This window comes from Tinamus guttatus, unplaced genomic scaffold (genome assembly GCF_059628265.1).
Source record: "Tinamus guttatus ecotype Peru unplaced genomic scaffold, ASM5962826v1 Tinamus_guttatus_pri_ptg000059l, whole genome shotgun sequence".
NCBI lineage: Eukaryota > Metazoa > Chordata > Aves > Tinamiformes > Tinamidae > Tinamus > Tinamus guttatus.
In genome coordinates, this window is record NW_028288593.1 from 1,351,456 (window position 1) to 1,371,935 (window position 20,480).

A 20,480-nucleotide genomic window follows, 5' to 3' on the forward strand; every position below is an offset into this window, starting at 1 on the left:
TGAATCAGTTTATGCATCCACACTGCCCATTGCTTTTCATTTGGGCTTTAAAAGTTCTACAAATTAACGCTACAAAATGAAGCATTAATAGAAAACAAACAAACAAGCATAGGTAAGACTGTATTTTCCCCTCTCTTCCAACAAAATACCCTGAGAGAGCCTTTCTAATGTTTCTAAACCCATAAAAGCTGAAAAAAAAATTATTACCATTTCTCTCTTTTATTTTTTTAATCTTTCTCTATTTTACGCACACTTTCCTCTCAAAAGAGGAATGGCTATTTGAGGCTGTGCAGTTGAGGAGATGCCTTTTCTTTTCTCTTGACTAAGGAGCTTGCAAATGCCACCTGGCCTTTGCCTGGCTCTCTTACATTGTTGCTGAAGGGAGGAACATTTTTGAGTATATTTTTCCCTTAAAAGGCTACTAATGTAATCAGTGGGTTTTCCATTAGCTGTGTAATTTTTATTTGCTGAATATATGATGCAATTAATTGGTGCATTTCAAATTACAGCAGCTAGCACTTCTATAGCAATACGTAGAGTCATAACAGCAGTATTACAACTGCAGTATTACACAGAAAATGCTCTGCTGATTTATCCTATTACCCTAAAAAAATTTAGCTGCTCAAGACTTCCTCTGTGTTTGGATGGGGACTTGTTAAAGAGTATGCTACAGGAAACAGGACTGCCAACTGGACCAAAGACCAGCTGCGTATTAATGCAAAAGTTGCAGTCATATGAACCATACAGCCACACTTCTAAAAGGTCTGTCTTCTATACAAATTAAAATCTTAAATCTACTCACCTATGGCACTCACAGACTGGAGGGTAGTTTGTGCAAGAGTTGGGAATTAGCTCAGTTATATTCCTCTAAGATATTGTCTCCTTTTTGCTTGTTTGCTTTCAGCTGTTCTGAAGTATTGCTGTTGTAATTTACTCACACGGTGTTTAAATGCTTAGGCTATTTAGAATTACAGCACAGTAGCAGAGTCATTTGGAAAGGCATTTTAAAGACAGTCATATCTTAAATACTCAGAATATACCTATATTTCTTCTGGGCTTAAATGACTCTATGTAGAAGTTAAAATAAACTCATTTTATGACTCTTCACAGCAAATTGCGAAACTGTTAATCTTTCATTTAAATAATGATAATGATTTCCCTTTCACCTATTCTTTGGTAAAAAAAAAAAATGGCTCTGTGTCACATTTGCCTAATCTGCTAGAAAAAGGCATTTTCTTTGGTGAAAACAATTTTTTGATGTGATGAGTTCTGCTTTATAGCAAGTCTTCAATATTCACTTTTAGATAATGGGCCCATTTTGCATTACCCATCCATTCAGTGAACACAAAATTAGTCCCAATTTAGGGCACAAAAAAATCAAGCAGATCAGTCATAAAATAACTGCAAGCATGGTTGCATAAAGATTGCCTTTCAGTAGCAAAAGGCCAACATCGATCTTACTGACAGCAAAGGTCTAAATGCAGTATACCAGAATACAATGTTGTCTGTATAAAATTATTATTTTCACAGCCATTTTAAAAGCATCTTATTTCTCACAAGTAAGTATAGAGAGGTGTATGTAGACACACAGGGGATGTTTAAAATGCATAGCTGCATACATCTTCTGGAGCTTTGTAATGGTAGCACAGCATTCCACTTCTGTTGGCTTAAATCTGAATTAAAGAAGAAAAAGCACATTATGACATGAATTATTTTATTTCTCTTTCCCCTTATTTGTTTGAAACTAAACTTTCAGTTGCACATTTATACTTGGCAAAATTTTCGAATGGTCCAGTCTGAGAGGTGTTTAGGTACCTACTGAAACTGGATTCACAACCTGGTGAGTCCTTGGTAATTCAGTAAGAGCCACATGCCAAAATGGCTTGATAAAAACAGGAGCTTGAATACAAAATGGAGTAAGTCCTTGCTAGTCTGTCACAGCAACCATCTGAAAGCTCAGCAACATGAGAAACAGGAGAAAATACACTCTTGAAACGGATTGTTCTCACTCGTTTTCTTATTTGTTACTCTCCCCATACAAGCTTTACCTGACAGTATTCCCTGTCTGTAGCACACACAGGTTATGGAAACAGAATCACACAGAATCACAGAATGGTGGAGGTTGGAAGGGACCTCTGGAGATCATCTAGTCCAACCCCCCTGCTCCAGCAGGGACACCCAGAGCACAGGGCACAGGAAACAACCTTCCTTCAAGCGGAGGGCCTACGAGGAAGCGCTACCAGCAGCGACACCAATGCAGAGGCACTCGCATCGGTGCCCCTCGCGTGACAGACGGGGTGGCAGATGCAGAGAGGAAGTGGCAAAGGGAAGTGGCTACTGTGCAGGACTGGTCCCCACGGGGCAGACCAGCCGCTGACGAGCATGTTCAGCTGGCAGGAGTTGAAGAAGGCTGTAAGTGAATGGCAAAGAGGGTAGGGAACCAGCAAAGCTCCCTGTACAGCTTCCACAGGGTTAGTATCTTCTGCTTTCTTCTGCAACTAATCCCTTCATGTAATAAGCTCTGTCTTCTTATCTAGAGTTCTTTAATTCGTTGTTTCACACGTCTGGTAATAATGCCAAATTTTCCCTATTTTGGATTCTCCTCTTGCTATTTTACTTGCATCCTTCCTCCATAACCTAACTCAGCATCCAAAATTACAGCTTGAGATAGTAAGACTTCAGCTTCATCAGCAGTCCTTATGGATCTCAGCATTTACATTAGCATTCACAGAAGTGTTTCATGACTAGGAATGAAGTGATTAATTAGGTTAGTATGGGCCTTATTTTAAAGAGCTGAATGGATGTACCAAACTATTAAACTGCAGTGGTGATAATGATGGTGGTATTCAATTAAAAGGTGCTGGACTTACTCTCTTACTGTGATTAAATCAGCAATCACTATAATAACTACAGTTTTTGTTTGTTTGTTTTATAAACAGTAATTCTACTACACTGCTCCCACAAACAGACTGGGATGGCATAATGCATTTTATGATCCTTTTAGACTGTCTAAGGAAAAAGAAATCTTCAGGCTATTTCATCCCTTACTTACCTCCTTTTAGGAAGGGGTTTATATTCTCCTGTGCCTAGTGCTGCTGCTTTCCATGCCATTGCTTTCTTCTGATTTACTGAAAGAAATTAAATTCCCAAACATCCTTCAGAATGTAGGACCAGCAGTTCCACAATCAAATCATAGAGCACATCTAGAATATATTTGATTTTTTTTTGTCTTCTGATATATAAAAGAGAAAAAAAAGAATTTAGAAACAAATACACTGACTTAACTTTCAAATAATTAATGAAGGCTCAACACAAAAAGGCTTCAAAGTCTGGGGAAAAGTTGTAAGAACAGTTACAATAATTGCATTAGTATAGTGCTGTTTGTTATTTCATTCCACATGGCCTGAAAGCATCATCTCAGATCATTGCTTCTTTTGAAGTATTGGCAATTCACTAACATGGTGCCGCTCACAGACACGACTTGGTCTAGGTCTGCACAGCAGGTCTTTCCTGCTGACAAGTCACCACCCTCCTACCTGCTGTTGGATACACACCTGCTCCCTATCTATCTTCTGTGTGACATTCTAATGACACTTCATCAACCAAACTCAACTGTGTTACATAGCATCACTTGACATGGTGGAGCAGAAGTGCTCCTTTAGAGGCATCCCCTCTGGCTTACCAATCTAGGCAGAATTACATGGTTTAATAGATTTTTCTCACAGGGATTTAACTAACAAGGTAGAACTCCATAAAGATCAATAAACTTATCAAGTCCCATGGCTTCACAAGTACGCCACATCTCATAAGGCATGGAAACATATCACTAGTGCACTAGTGACAGTAACAGTTTTAATGCAATTTCAGGATGTTTATAAGAAGCAGGACTATGCGACACAAGCAGTTATTGAATTCTCAACTTAAGACATATCCCCAAATGTTCCAGAGTATAATAGGATACTCTATTCCCAAGATATATTCCCCTGAATTACAGTTTTGTAACTGCTTAGAGAAGAAAAACAAAGGAAATATATAAAAAACATTTTTAGCTAGCATTGAAAAAAGAATGGGGAAATGAATACAGCACAGGATAACAGAAAAGTTCACAGCAACAAGAGATTCAAAAGAAGATTGGTACCACTCAGAGGGACAGAGCAGGATCAGCACAGGAGGGAAAAAGGGCTTGAGAGAGGGAAAGCTGGAGAGGGTTGTAATGTACATAAAGAGAACCGCAACTACTGAAGGGCATCTTGAAAGGAAATAAAAGGTAACAGAGGCCAAAGGAAAAGACTGCGCTTTGGGGGTGGGTAGAAGGGGAAGGAAACAGTTTCTCAAAAAACGGAAGGTTAGCAAACCTTTCACAATCAGGTATTATTTACACCCGACACAGAAAAATAATGCCAGATGCCAAAGTTTCAGTAACTACACCTGAAAAATTATGTTTTGACCACATATTGGCAAAATTTAGATGCAGGTTAACATGAGCAAATCATGCCTGAAATACTCCTAAAAAAGCTTTTCTGGAAAGTTTCTACTTGAAAATGATTAGTTATAATCATTTAGGCAAAAGACTTAGTTATAGCCTTTTAGAATGAGTTTATACCAAGGTCACTTGGTGCTCTGACAATAAACCAAAAAAAATTCCAAAACATAACATTAAGTACTAGGCAGAAAACAACATTCTGCACCTCATGGAGCTAAGAAAGCTTAAGGACTATAACTTTCTATAGTACACTGGAGTATGTAAAAGAGGAAATTTTTAAATACAGTATACAAGTTCATTACTCACAGTTGCTCCACTTGTTCAAATTCTTTTTCATCTTCTGCATAACAGAAAAAAGGATTATATAAATCTCTAAGTTTAACATACACATTAAATAATTCAAAGAAAGAATAATTATGTGCATAAAATAAGTGAAGCAAAACAAAATCCTTGTTTGATACTATTTCTTTGTACTAAACTTATTATTCAAATTATCCTGCTTCTCTGCCCATCTGGAAATACCTACAAGTTTATCAAGAACTTGATTTTGATCAGGCTCTATAAATCTGATTTTTCCTGTACATTCCTGTATTTCACTTTTGTTTGATTCATTGCATCCAAGTTGACTGGCATATGCCTTTCAGCAACAAAGATTAGTGCATTCTGTTTTAATGTCTACATTTTCCTCCTTGCACATTTTCCTTCTCACACTCTCACCAAGATAAATAACATTTGGTTTCATTTGCAAGTATCCCATAAGCAGGTATGGCCTCCTAATGCCTTCTTTTATTCTACAAACAAAGTTAGTAAGGACTGAGAGTTAGTACCAGACCCTTTAAGGGAAACTTATTTCATATTGAAAGCACTTCCTAGTTGAATTTGAGACTCCTGTAGCAGATTTTAAGGCTTAAGTAATGCAATATTCTAGGTACATAATTGTTTTATAGGAGAAAACATACAGAAGTAGCTACTAAACTGAACTTACATGAAGGGGTATGAGCTGCCTTTTACTTTTGCCTGTAATTTCAAATGAAGAGCTCTAAGGCACTAAATTCAATATATTACATTAAAAAAAAAAGAAATCCTACCTGCACTCTTCACTTTCTTTTTGGAATATACCTCACAAAGGAAAATAATGGCAACAAGAATAACAACTTCAGCCACTATTGCTAGAAATGGTGTGAGTGGCACCATGAAGGTGAGAACTGTAAGCTTCAGCTTTCCTCTACTTTTTCCTAGCTTAAAAACAGCTTCACACCAGTAGGCACCACCGTCTTTCTTGGTGAGCTTCAGTATCTTGAGATGGGTTGTGTTGGCAGGTACTCGATCAATTACATATTTGTCAGACAGCAAAGATTCATTAATGGCAATCTAAAAACAGAAAAATACATTAGGAAGGCTTAATGAGAAAGTGTTTCATCAAATTTTGTTATCAACATTTGTAATTTTATATCAAATTCTATCTAGAAAGATCTAAAATGAATTAAGAATAAATGTCATTTGTAAAGCATTTCTTTAAGGGAGGGATTTATCTTAGCTACTTACCCTACTAGTAGCTACTTACTTTATAATCAGTGAAGGAAAATGCACTTTTAGGGAGCAAATCATCTGACCTACCTTGCTTAATTCATTTGGGATGAGATGAGATGCCTTTGACTCTGTTGATTCCCCACTGACAAAAGTAGCCTTACATGTTAAGATCTGATGACCAGGGTTTACCACAGGACAAATAATACGCTCCAAAGGAAGCGGAGCTGGGAATGCCCCTGCACTGGGAAATGAGTCAATATCGCCTCAAGAGTCAGCGCTGCGAAGGCAGTGCAACATTTTCCCTCCAGCAGTGCAGAGGAGGCCGCATCTCTTTGCCTCCACTTCACAGACAGTGCTTCTCCTACTAGAGGCCTAGAACAACGCGGCCCTGCTGCCAAGGCTAGTGGGGATCCTAGAAGGAGTGAAACTGCCGAGCTAGAGCTTTCCACAGCCCTCAGCAGACAGCAGTTGAGAAGGTTACACACTCCTCCACAGCAGGACTTCTTTCAGGCCCAGTGCCTCAAAGAGGTGACACTGGCTGGGAAATACACGTTAGTTAGGAAAATAAGGAAGAGGCACATGCTTAGGTTAGGTCACTTTAATCTTACTAACATCGTAACTAAAAAGGGTTCTGCTATGAGATTGCCTGCTATCAATGAACGAGCTTCAAGAAATAGAGCTACTATTAATATAGGAAAAACAAACACCTCAAGACTAATCTGATTTGTTTTATTCTTATCTGTCTTTAATTTTCTCAGGGAAGGAACTTAGTAAGAGGAACAAGCTCCCTTCTTCAAATACAAACCAGAATGAATCAAACCAAAATGAACACCTTTATGATAACCAATATTTTCAAATGACATATATGACATTTTTTTCCATGTTCAGAGGTTTACATTAACACTGATGGAAATGCAATTTGTAGAACCTACAGCTAGAAGCCATTATACCTTACAAACTGGTTGTACTTGTTTATTGCCATATTATTTTGTTTGCTGAAAAGACGGAAATCTTACCTGTTCACTTCCGTTAGTCAGGTACCAGTTCCAAGTGCTGGGAGTATAATTTGAACTTTTACATATCATCACAACTTTATCTCCTTCATAACTGATTATTGTTTTTTCTTTTCCTTCAATTTTTGGTACTAAGAATAAGTAGAAAAAAAAAAGTGTGTAAGACCTACGGGTTTTAACTACAATATTAAAAAAGATGAAACATCTGATCCATTTCCTTTCCTTGAATAGCTCATGGATAACTATGTCATTTGGGAATTATGATTTAATGAAGATTCATTTCAGGCTGATGTTCTTCATACGGAATTTCTGCAGAAGGCCACAGGAATCCTGTTTTCAGTAGCCAATCTTGAAAACTAAATGAGAATCAGATTGTGGCAGCTTTTCCTCCCTGCCCTCTACAACAGCTGAAAACTACATTGCTTCAGTTCTACTGAATTTGAAATGATTTTTTTTTCCTGCAATTTTACTCTATCAGCAAAACTGACAGACATCTATTCTAGCTGTAATGTTATCAGCAAGTTGCATGTGCAGAGTGTGTTTTTTTAAAATTAACTAAGACAAACTGCGAGAGTTGAAAGCTTTGCAGCTCTATATGTTTTCTTTTCTGCAGGCATGAGTAAAAGTTTAATCCTTCTTAAAATCTGCGGTGTTGTGCTGGGCACAGATGAGGGGACAGAAGGCAAGGGGAGAGGGGTGGCACACATCCAAAAATACCTAGCTCTTGCCTAAAGGAAATACCTTTGCAGTAGGTGCTTGACAGTAGTGATGATTTTAGCCACTGTATATAGTAAAAAGGTCTACCAACACATTAGCCATCAGTGGGAGAATCACTCTCACTGCATGGGAATTCTGATGGGAAGACTCAAAGCTCTCCTTCCCACCTTCTTTACACTATTAATCTTGAAAAATGACAAGCCACCACTTGGTGTAGCATCAGACAGGGCTACATTTGACCAGTGCTAAGCAACTCTCCCATCTTGTAGTAAGTCAGCCAATTCTACACACAGAGCTCTAGAAAAAGCAACTTCCCTATCAATAAATTCTTGCCCTTATTAAAGTAGCTACCTTCGTGCTTTCAGAGAATAAGGCATCCTTTGACTTAAAATCAAAACAAGAAAACTATAGACTTGCATAGCTGTTCAGCTAAATCTTACCCACATGTTGACAAGAAAAATACAGAATCATTTTTAGAGATGAAAAGGTCTGAATAAATTAGTACAATTCTGCCTTTCCACAGTATTGCCAGCTCGTCTCCTCTGGCTGAAGGTTTGAAAGCAGATGTCAGCATTGCTATCTAAGATGTGAACATACATGAAAGAGTTTCCTGAAGATGCATGACCAGGTACTCTGTTGAACAAAGCCAGCTTGCTGCACTGAGAATTACAGAACCCTGCTTTCACTGATCAAATGCCTGCCTTGATTACTTGATTGTCTTTTTTTTTTTTCCCTTTTCTTTTCCAAAAACTAGACAACAAGACAAACAAAGGGGAATAGTTCCTGTACAAGCTGAAGTCTTTTTTAAAAATTAACTGAATTTCACCTATTATCATCCATGGTGAAACTAGAGCAGAAGAAAGGGCTAGCAGGGGAAAGGAACAGAAGGAAGATCCAGGTGCTCAGCTCTTCTCTCATATTACCTAGTGAGGCACATTCTACCTGAATGCACAGCATGTTCTTGCATGTGCTATGAAGATGCACTTGAGCAGTTATTTTTTGATTCAGAAAGAACTGATTTTCTCCACCAAAAATGTGCCTCCATTCTACCAGGCATCATTGATCTTTTCTTAGCACCAAATTTTCTCAGTTCAAGTTTTCAGAAATTACATGTCATTGGCTTTGTTTTTTAAATAAAAGATCTGAGACTCCTTTAAAATATTTTTGTTGTTGGCTGTTTGCCCTCCTCCACCCCAGAAAGCTGGAGGAACAGGGAGGAAACCAGTTCTTCCTTTAGAAGAATGTAAGCATACTTGCTCCTTTGTCTGTTACCAAATTTCGATAAAAAGTGCTTTTGAGTTTTTCTTTTGAAGTTTTTGTTCCCTCTCTCCAGGTTACAGAAATGGCATTTGATAGAGATTCCCATTTAGTTTGACTCCATTAGCCACTGCTTATCAAACTAAATTGCAGTTTCCATACTATCCAGAAATGCTATTAATGGAAGATTTCAATGGAAAAGTGAAATAGTAAAATTTAACAGGACTTGCCTTGTAAATGGAACACAGCTTTGAATTCTTCTTTACCTTTAAGAGTACAAGTGTAACTTCCCAATTCATTTTCATTTGTGACTGTCAATCTGAAATATAAGAAGCTTCATCGTTTTGCTCTTTTGTTTATAATTCTTTGCTCTTAGCTATTTGTAGTAGTTATAGAGAAGCCAGAATAGATCGGCAATGTAACACAGAACATACATGGTTGAAACACTAGGATTAAGGTTTTGTTCGATCTAGAAACAGCATGACATTTTTCGGAAAAAAAAAAGAAAGAACAGCAAATGGTTGCTCCAGAATACGAACAGCATTTTCATCCTTATTGCTCACTGGCACCCAGAGAAGACAAAATGTCTTTTCAGAAATAAGATCCAATAGAATAAAAATATTTAATTGAATGTAGCTTTGCCATGCAAAATTTATAGCATGAGCTGTGAATGACATGAAACTCCTTTAAGTTAAACAGTGCTTTCTCAAAGCCTTTCAGTCAATTAGTTAATACCAACACAGCACAGTTTTAAAGAACTGTCCTCCAATAATTTGACAGCAGAGGAAATGCTGGACTCCATCTACTTCACAGGCACTTGGAATAGAGTTTACATAGGTTGTGCATACGAAATAGCAGAATAGTGCTACAATGTCCCCATGTTTTCACTGTAGAAATTTTATATGGACATTACTGAGATTGAGAAACTGAAAATATACAGAAAACAGCATGAGACTACCTGGCTAATACTAGGCCTTTTACAGATTTTCAGAGTCCAATTTTAAAATGTATAAATAAAGAATATTCTCTATAACATTTCTAGAGAATCCATAGAGGAAGAGATAAGAAAAGCTTTACAACAATTTAAATATTATTTTCTGTAAAGGTGAATCCTTCTTTTTTCATTTTGTTGACAACGTAGACAAACTGACCAGTGATGCCTTTCAGAGTCTTCTGAAAGGCACAGCTTGTTGGGGGGAGAATGTTGATGAACGGTGGGGTTAGTTAGCAGCACAGCAGGCAGAGATCACTACTTCAACTACTGAACAGAAATACAAGCTGGAAGAATCAGATCCTTATCCTATCCTGCTGTCTGGAAGAATGCTGTTTTTTCCAGCACTAGAAGAAACAGGAGCTCTTTCTCCAGGCTCAAGGTAATTGCAATCTTCCTTCTTTTCCTTCATTATCAATACGCTGATTACAGCTATCAATTTAGCAAATGTATTTGGTTTCGACTCTTTTCCAAAATACAACATCATTAGTTTTTGGCTGTGTATACACACATGGTATACTTCACCAGAACCTACAAGTGAAACTGCCAAGACTACTTACCGGATGCTCCAGCTATTTTCAGTTTTATTGATGTGTTTGATAGTTTCATTTCCCTTCTTCCAAGCCACTTGAACAATTTTCAAATGAGGATATGCACTGGGCAGGCTGCATGAGAGCTCAACATTAGCTGGGCTGTCCAAAGTGATATGTTTTTCCGAAGAAGTACTAGAAACACCTAACAAGGGGGAGAAAAACAAACAAACATCATTTTCATTTTAGGGGAAGAAAAGTCTGAAAGATTGTGTCTGAGATGTGCTTGATTGCAGGTAGATGTGATCCATGGCTGAATTTGGTAATGGGCTAAAATACAGACATTCATTTCACTGAAAGCAAGACTGGCCTATGCTTCTGTGTCATTTAAACCAACTCAAAACATATTAAGTCCATAGTTCTCACCAGAAAAATCAATACCTTCTCATTAGGCTTACTGTTTAAGCCTTCTTTTTGACTGCACTGCTATTAAAAAGCAAAATTCAGCAATAATGGAACAAGCAAATGCTACTGAATTAAATACATATTAGTAAATAAAAAATAAAAATATTACTAATGTAAAAAAGCATTAGATTGGTAAATATCTCTAAGCATCTAGTATTCAGCCAGTTAAGTTTTCCTGATATCTTGAATTTATAGGTACTGCCTTATTGTCAGTGAAATACCCTGAAACCATACTTTTCAAAACCATTTATTTATAAGGCCTTTGTCTTCTTATTAGCCTACCAACAGCATTACATATAGCAATGTGAAGATTACCAAATAATAGGAAAACTGACCCTTTTATGTCTTTTAACCAGTTTGAATATACGATATGTGCATAAATGGATAGTTTGTTTCAACAGCAAGCAGTTATGCTCTGATTTCTGTGAACATTTATGGAAAAAAAATAAATAAATAAAATGAAGTAAAAACCCACTTTGTACTCTCAGATGCTAACACGTTATTTCATAATTGGACTTTCCTTTTATGCCCTACTGATACAGCTGTGGTTAGTCCAGCTGAACACTCTACAAGAAATTACTATGGTCCTCACTCATAATCCCAGCCATAACCCTGATGGGTAAAAAAAAATGGGCTGTTTTTTAGTTTAAATTCTTTAAAGTACAGCTTGCTGACTTACATATTCATGTCAAGAAAAAAAAAAATGTTGAGTGAAGTGAAAAAGCACAAGCTCCTCATATAAAATGCTTTAGGCTTTTTGGGGTCTGGCAGAGACATTTGAAGTTCATGGAACAGCACACATTGAATGCCAAGTCCAAGATGAAATATTACAGAATCCACTGACCTGTGTTTAAGTTTAGAGGTATAACACCTCAGTCTTTCACAGAAAAGCAAAATTGTAATCACATCACTCAATTATTAGATCCTTTTATTAAACCTCAGCAAGTGAGCCAAACATAACTCACCTTGTTTATTTTCCTGAGTCATTTGCAAATGAAATTAGTTTCACAATAGTGCAAGTTTTGCAGTCAGATTAAAAAGTGGCTGAAAACAGAATGGATGCCATTTGAGATTCACTTCTTTAAATCTGCCTTTTAAAGGAATTGAAAATGAAATCCCTGTGTTCTTGGGGAGCAGCCATTAGAAAGAATGATACCTATGACATCTGCATCAGCAGAAAACCGCTTACCAGGAATTCGTGTACCAGAACAAGAAATAGGCACTATTTCTTTTTTTGTTTATTTCTTCTAGAAGAACATAAAGTATAAGTGCTGTGCTATTATGTCCTTAAAATATCACTCCAATATTTTGTAAAGAACTTCCAACTGACCTCCACAAATTAAAGGACTTCCCAGTGAGATCAATCTTTTAGAGTCCAGGAAGCTCATTGTAGCTTCTTACTTGGCAACTCATAGAAAAGATTGTGCGCAGTCATAGGCATTCAATTTAACTGGAAGATAAAATAGCACGCTTACCAGATAGGAGTATCTCATACATGACATAAGTGAGATTAGATGGCTTCACTTTAGCTGCTTGCTTCGAGTCTTGCGTGGTCAGATCTGGACCTAATAAGGTTGAGGGAGAAGTGAAACATTATGATCCTACAGAAGTAATCAGGGAGCAGAGATTCACTATGGTATTGTTACTGTATTTTTTGACAACAGAGACTTTTCCAAAGGCTGATTCCTACAGAGATTCTTTACATACACCTTGTGTTAATGGTCAGAATTTTAAGAGTATCAGAGTTTTACAACCACTGGTACAGTGCCACTGCCATTTTAAGAGAACAGCCTCTGGCTTTTTCATATAATAATTATGAATGTTAAAAACATACTGGGAGAATGGAATAGCTACCTATTTTACAAACTAATTCAGAGAGCCACCTATAGACATTGCTAAAGCCTACTGGCTGGTCTCCAGAACTGTATGAGCTAAAAATCAATCTTTAAGTATGACTCAGAAAATTAATTAAACAACAAACCAAAATGTAAAACCAAGTAAGCACAAAGCAAGGAAAACAAATGGGATGACAGGCCGTGGTTATTCTCAGAATCACTACAAGTTAACACAGCCAGGGAGATAGATGTAGGTTATCTACTCCAGAGGCAGCTCCACTAAATGCCATGGGCTTCACTGGAATCTCATCCAAAGTTTCTCACTGCTCTGCAAAATTCTTTCTATCAGTATGGAAGGAATATAGACTTCCTTACACACACACACACAAAAAAATGTTCGACACCATCACAGACCAAAAGGTACTTACTTCCTTCCAGAAAAGAAAATCACATTTAAATGGACTTGAATGGCGAGCAAAATCATAGAATCATAGAATAGAATCATAGAATGCTTGAGGTTGGAAGGGACCTCTAGAGATCATCTAGTCCAACCCCCCTGCACACGCAGGGTCACCTAGAGCACGTGGCACAGGACTGCGTCCAAGCGGGTTTGGAAGATCTCCAGAGAAGGAGACTCCACAACCTCTCTGGGCAGCCTGTTCCAGGGCTCTGTCACCCTCACTGTTAATAATTTTTTCCTTAAGTTCCTGTGGAACTTTTGATGGCCATTTCCTCTAGTTCTGTCAGTGGCCACCAGGGAAAAGAGGCCAGCACCATCCTCCTCACTGCCTCCCTTGAGGTACTTATAGACACTGATTAGATCCCCTCTCAGCCTTCTCTTCTCCAGGCTGAACAGGCCCAGCTCCCTCAGCCTCTCCTCATAGGGCAGATGTTCCAGGCCCCTGATCATCCTTGTGGCCCTGTGCTGGACTCTCTCCAGCAGCTCCACATCCCTCTTGTACCGTGGAGCCCAGAACTGGACACAATACTCCAGATGTGGCCTCACCAGGGCTGAGTAGAGGGGCAGGATCACCTCCCTCGACCTGCTGGAGACGCTCTTCTTATGTAGCACTATGAACAGCACACTGAATTCTGTCTTTACAAAGCTCTGAAAGCATGACAGAGCTATCAGGCAGGCAATAGACACAGCTGCTTCCCACCACTTGCCTTGTACTTGTGCTGTCTGCCTTTCAAAAATAGGGCAGAAAAGAAAATGAATAAAATACAGCTTTAACACCACGTTTTAGGCCAGCTAAGAAAATATCATTTGTCCAAATCTACACGAATAACCGCTTCACTGGCATTGTACTATCTGTATACAACTTGCTAGCAAACTGAAGAACAACCCCTACAAGAAGACAGCAGAAACTGTACTTAAAGAAAAGGTCAACTCAGTACAATTACAGCAATTTAGAGTTTTTCCAGTTTCCATGATTATTTTCTATACTGCTTTAAGTACAACTTAAATGACCTTGATTTCATCAAACTGTTCTATTTCTAGTATTATCAACTAATATGAATCTCCGTCTTATGAATGTTATAATGAGTAATGACATCTGCTTGCTTTTACCTGGTGTAGATACACTATGCCCAAATGGTGAATAATCTGAAATGCTCTCCCGAGTTTGACGGCTGACAATTCGTGTAGCTGTCATTGGCTCTGAAAGGTGAAATATAAAGCTGTTATAAAGAAATTTAATTTTATTTTAATTAAAATGATGAGACGGAAATAGAAGCCGTACAACCACATGCGGTTTACATGCCTGCAAAACAGTTGTCAGATATTTTATAATACATCTCAGAAATGATGTGAGCAGCAAGACAGAGAAAATAATTCCAGTTTTGCAGACGGAAAAGAGCATCCTGATCACTACTGCCCAAGGAATGGAAAGGCCCCAAAGCAGGAAAGAAAAAAAAAAAAACACAGAAGAAAGCAGGGCCTTGGCTTCAGTCCTCTCTGAGCACTGGGTGACAGAGCTGGTCACGGCACAGTGGAAGCACAATCTCTGTAAGCCTAAGAAATCTCAAAATATTTCTTCTTCTATCCTGTTGCATAAAATACTGAAGTATATCTTAAAGTTTTTCGTTTGTTTGTTTAAAAAAGCCTCCCAGCTACAGTCACTACCAGAATCTGGTTGTGCTAGAGGAGGTCCCTGCTAGAGGGCTAGGTTAAAGGTGACTCTGAGCAAGCTCTGGCAGAGGCACCACGTGCCTCCTCAGCTGCCTGCCAACTCTGCAGAGCTAGTCCTGGCCTTGCCCCATGCCAGCTCATGACCCCATGCTGGGGCATGCTGGACCCCAGGCAATCAGCATGATGCCTGCGGGCACCAGCTGAGTCTTCACACCTTGTCTTGGGCTTCACACCTGTAAGCCTGCATGCAGTACGCCTGCATGTTAGGATGGCTGATGTGGAAGCCCAGAGCTGCAGGTCAGCACATTTGGCAGTTGTTCATTGTACAGCATTACTGTCAGCCCCACCCCTGGTTCCAAATGGCTTTTTTGAGCAATTATGAATTATAAAATTGTTTTCCAGTTGTGGACAGTAATACCGCTTCTTTAGACAGGAGTGTGAGCAGACTTTCTTTCTCGATCAGAGGAGAAACTGGCCCAAATGTTTCCCCTGAAATTAAATGTGAAGGGCTGGAATTGTTCCTCTACATGTGCAAACTCTTTGAGAGCATTACACTGCTTAAGTTACATGATAAACTCTCACAGTAGCTTTGAGAGGCCTAAAAGATACATTTACTTCTGTTTCTTGTAAAGAAAATTCAAAGGGTTTAATTAGTATGAAAATGTAAGCTCCACGTGACATTTAGGATGTATCCATCCTCCACTTTAGAGGATTGGGAAAAATATTATAGCTTTAGGTGTGCCAAAGTAAAATGATTACCAGTAGATGATTCATTAAGTCCAGCTGGCATTTCCGTCGTCATGTTCCCCTGAGTTTGGCTGGCATCTTGTGTTGTCATGGGTAGATCTAGAAAGAAAAAGTGAGGAAAAAAGTGTTTAAAGAAATTCTATTTCTTCTCAATGGAACCAAGTTCGAAATACCTAGTTCATAAAATTAATTTTAATAGAACCCCCTCACCACAGCCTACTACCACCTAAGTTCTCTCCCTCTCCCACCTAAGTTCTAAGCACGTACAGCCAAAGTTCTAAAAAATTACTTTTCATCAGCTGAATTTCAGCCAGTTTACTTTATTTTAGCCAACTTTTTACTTTACTTTAGACTCCAGGATTTTCCTTTATGTTCTCAACTGGCGAAAGGACAGTAGGGAAAGATGAACAGGATTTGCTTAGCTGGAATAAGCTGTGTAAGAGTATGCCCTCTTACATTAAGAATTCATGGTCCCTACATGATTTATGAAGATGAAGACTCTTTTAGCATCCTTTCCATTCCCTAATAATGGGTGGTTCAGGATTAATGTTATATCCATATACACTTAGATATTCCAGGACACAATCTACTGCTATAGAACTTGCAGTGGATTTTGCTGTTCCTCAGCCACAAAGCAATCTTACACAAATAACTTAAATGATTTGACCAGCATTTACAAAGCTGTACTTGTAGCTCCCCTCACCCACTCCCCCAAAAAGGTTTTAAAACACATACAGTCATAATAAAAACTAGGAACAGTCAATAAACTCTACTAAACAGTCAAGCTTGACAGGGGTGATTAAAGCAAGGGAGGCTATTATACTTCTTATATTAAGGATAAGGTTGAAGAAAGGTCCATGAATTTTACATCTGTACAGTGTCTTCTAAGGTTGTCACGGATCACCTTTGTGTCAGCTTAGTAGATGCATCATGGGCATAGTAATTAGTAATTAAAAATCTTCCAAGATAAATTTAGAAGGTGCCAGCATCAGGCTGTACGGCAGCTCTGTCACCCCTCTGCAAGGAAGCCAGGTAACCTGCAGTACAGTTTGCACACTAATCGAGTTCTCATCTTGGCTTTCTTCCTCAAGTCATGCACCAACTAAAAACAGTTGACGAATGTCACTTCTAGGCAGAGTTGCTTCTACATCTTAGCTTATATGTGATCATATGGAAACCTAGGTAGTGTAGAAGTAATGCTACATATCTGTCTTGTCCTCTCATATGCTGACCAACATAAAAGACCAAGACAAACCACAGCTAGATGATCAGTGTCATTAAGCCAGACAGTGATGTACGTAACTTCTCAGAAACTATTGGCTCTGGGCTGAATGCCTTTTGATTAAATCTAATATAAATCCATTATAAGCGGTGAATTGCTGGGTTCTTGTTGGCCTGGTCTTTATGGAGAAAGAAACAGAAGAGAGCATACAATTTTTTCTTTCGCTCCCTACTAGTCATTATTTTAGAAGGAAATACACCAGAGCCTCCTCTTTATTATCTGAGCAATTTCAGGCTTTTTGTTCTTGCTTTGAAACCCTACAAGTAGCCTGACTCACCTTCACAAGAATGTAATTGAGGAAAGTGCCCAAACAGGAAAAGTCTGAGATGCAACTTGGTTTAATTTAACATCATTAGCATTTAAACTAATGACAATTAATTTAGTATTAGTTATATTCTCTGCAACTGCATGAGAGTAACATGCGAAAACTGTCTGCTGGGAACATCATGGTACTTCTGTTACAGGAACAGTTGCAGTGTGAGCTCTCGTTAGACACCAGGGAACCCCAATGAGGGACCCTGAATACCTCAGTTTAAGTCCTTTCTTCAGAACAAACCAGAAAAATCCAGCAATGAAGCAAAGTCTATAGGAAATGAGGCATTTCCTGTGCTCTGCAAGTCATGCAGGGCTTCAGAGGTTAGAAGATTGCATGTGATGGGGTTCCTTTTCTCAAGTGCATCTGGCAGCACACCGTGCAACTAAGGTAAAAAACTAAGCTGAGCAACTAAATGAAGCAACAAGCTCTGCAAAACATGTCTTGGCATCTAGTATTTACCCTTTCATTACCCTCAACTCAACACAGAATACAAGTCATGGTTATTTGCTTTGAAAAATTCAACAAACAATTACAAAGGTTTAAAAGACAGAGTTGACAGAACACAAAACTATACAAGCTACTTATTCCACAATGAAAACTAGGAAGCCTTTTCTCTTTTGGTATCTACCTGACCAGCTGCAGGATATCTAGTCCACCTACCAGCAGCACAGCCTCCTTGCACACAGTACTTCCTTAGGTTGCATTTAACCACAAACATTTCCATTACAAGAAACATGCTGGTTTGGAGGTTCACTTAAATTTCATTCCTCACATCTCCAGAATACATCTTGTTTCTATATTTCACTAGAAGGCAGTTTTAGTACATCTCCCTCCAAGGTAACATTAGCTTCCCTTTGAAGTGGGGTTCAGCTAGTTGCTGTGCTAGCTCCTGACCAAGTTTTTGTAAATTATTAACTAACGGAAGAATAAAATAACCTTCCCCACATTTAAGACTGCATGGAAATTGCAGCATAAAGCCTCCCCACTTGCAGAAGTTATTTCACATGAATATAAAAGGGTTGATACAAACATGAAAACCAAAAGCCTTAATTTATACTGATAAATGGTACTAATACAAGTGACGTCAATTACTAATATCTGATTAATACTAGACATAGTACTCATCACTTTAGAAAGATGGAGATTTGGGCAAATTACTCCCAAAAGAGGAATTTTATGGCAAGAAAAGGTATAATTTCCCTTGCGGTTTTGCGTAAGTGCACTCTGACATTTAGAATTGCTTCAGTGACCGCTGGGTATAATTCTTGGTAGTAGAAGTCAGCAGCAGAAAATAAATATCATTATGGCTTGCTTGTCATGATGTGACTGACAGTTTCCCACAAATATCAGTCCATTTATAGTAACAAAACCTTTTCACTGATGGAAGAAACCTTTAGAAAGGGCTTCTAAGTAAACTTCTCTCTCATACACACACACATATACTACTGTGTGTATGTAGTATAATGGTTTGCATGTCTCAAGCTTGTTGAAACTACATTTTCTGCCTTTTCATATTTTCATATAACACGATAACCCCCGTAAAATGATAACTCCTGTAAAATTTTATCACCAAAGCGGGCACCGTATTCAGAAAGTGGCACAGAGGCACCGACACTGCTCAGCTGCAGGCTGCACACTGAAAATGGAGCTCAGGCACTGCCGGTTAATTAAACTCGCAGCACTAATGGTTGTAATGTAATGGTTGTGTACATACACTGCGCAGAACTGGTCTTAGCAGAAGATGCTCCGTTACTAACTAACATTCTGCACAGCAAATATCGGCAACCTGATTATTACTTCCATTACTACATGTCAAAAATAGTGATTAACAATGAAGTGCACAAGTCTTACAGATAGTTTCCTATCTCCTTAGGAATGGCTGGCCTGCTCTTGAACCACGAAAACCCATCAGAGGTAGAATACAGTCCATAATGTTTGAGTCCCCTCTCATTCATGAATAATTTAGCCATTGCTTTTAAAAATGCAGTACAAAATCCTTTCAAAAGCATTCCTCAAAACCCCCAAGGCATACCGATATTTTACTTAAGCAATTTACTAGTACAGAACATACAGAGTTGGGACTCTTAAGCCTTAACAACACATTATTCGGCTAAGATAAAGCAACAACTGGACACTACGCCTTGACTCCAAGTCCTCCAACTGCGAGCTGGGGATGACCATTCCCGCTCGGGAGGCAGAAAGCGCAGACTTACGGTGCAGGATTTCAGCACCACTAGATTTCGGCACGGGACCGATTGGACCAACGTGCAACATCCCTCCCGGGCGGCAACACCCGAGCCCGGCTCTACGTGTCCCAGGCCGGCTCTGTCCCGGTGCAGAGGAGACCCCCGAAGCCCCAGGCGCGGCCCGGCCACGCCGCCCACCCCGGGCGCCATCCCGCGGCCCTGCCCCGTCCCCGCGGCGCGCAGGGCGCGTTACCTGCGGGGCTGGCGCCGGGCAGCCGCAGCGAGAGCAGCAGCAGCAGCAGCCGCACGCAGCGCTCCCCGCACGAGGCGGACATGGTGCCGCCGCCGCCGCCTCCTCCGCGCCGCGGGCAGCCGCGCTCCGCTCCGCCCGCGCCCCGGGGCCGCCTCCCGCCGCGCCCCGGCGCCCCCGCCGCTCTGCGGCAGCCCGCGCGGCTCCTCGCCGCGGAAGCGCCAAGGAGCGGAGCGCAGCCGGCCGCGGCTCCTCGCCGGAGAGACCAGAGGGGCCAAATGCCGCGCGGCACCAGGGGTGTCGGGAAGGGCCCGTCCCTCCCCCACGGTGCGGCCGCGGGAGGGCAGGGGCGGCGGGTGCAGGGGCGGCACTGGAGCCCTCTGGAGGGGAAGGCGGGCAGGGGGTGAGCGGCGCCGGTTAATGTGGTAGGGCGGCGCCATTGCCGCGTGCCCCGTTAGAGCCTTCACGCCCCTCGTCACGGGCTGGCGGGGCACCTGGAGGGTTTCCTTTTTCCTAGGGCTGCAGAACTGCCTCTGAGCAAAGCTCTGCGGCGTTGCACGGCGATGGGGTTCCCCTGGAGAAGGTTATCCGGGGAACAGCACGGCCGCCTTCTGCCCGTTGCCCAACGCGGGCCGGGGGCGGCATGGCAGCTGGGTTACTCGGTGTGAGGGTTAGGGCTCCGCAGAGCTCCTTGTAAACCTCCTGGCAAGGGCAGCAGTGCCTGAGCAGCACCGGTTCTAACCAGCA

The 20,480-nt window shown here is 40.2% G+C and overlaps 1 protein-coding gene across 2 annotated transcripts; it reads right to left on the bottom strand.

Annotated features, from left to right (window-relative positions):
• Positions 1–800: 800 nt before the first annotated feature.
• On the bottom strand, positions 801–19,818 carry EMB (embigin). 2 transcript variants are annotated; one of them, XM_088540320.1, is made up of 11 exons: positions 19,737–19,818; positions 15,712–15,798; positions 14,392–14,481; positions 12,462–12,551; positions 10,552–10,726; positions 9,231–9,319; positions 7,030–7,157; positions 5,572–5,854; positions 4,790–4,823; positions 3,053–3,128; positions 801–1,673 (listed from the first exon to the last, which is right to left on the bottom strand). In XM_088540320.1, the coding sequence occupies exons 1-10, from the start codon at positions 19,816–19,818 to the stop codon at positions 3,071–3,073; spliced, it is 1,116 nt and encodes a 371-aa protein (XP_088396446.1). In that variant the 3' UTR covers positions 801–1,673; positions 3,053–3,070. The 2 variants fall into 2 exon arrangements, with proteins under 2 accessions (XP_088396446.1, XP_088396447.1); XM_088540321.1 differs by lacking the exon at positions 19,737–19,818 and having other exon boundaries at positions 9,267–9,319; positions 15,712–15,795.
• Positions 19,819–20,480: the final 662 nt, after the last annotated feature.

What these genes read in the sequence shown, in the direction of transcription:
- EMB (XM_088540320.1), bottom strand. Translation starts at nt 19,818, where the DNA reads ATGTCCGCCTCGTGCGGGGAGCGCTGCGTGCGGCTGCTGCTGCTGCTG. An exon ending in AGCTGTGTTCCATTTACAAG is followed by an intron (nt 7,158 to 9,230) that starts GCAAGTCCTGTT and finishes ACTTATTCTTAG; the next exon opens with TACCAAAAATTGAAGGAAAA. An exon ending in TTTGAACAAGTGGAGCAACT is followed by an intron (nt 3,129 to 4,789) that starts GTGAGTAATGAA and finishes AATTTCTTTCAG; the next exon opens with TAAATCAGAAGAAAGCAATG.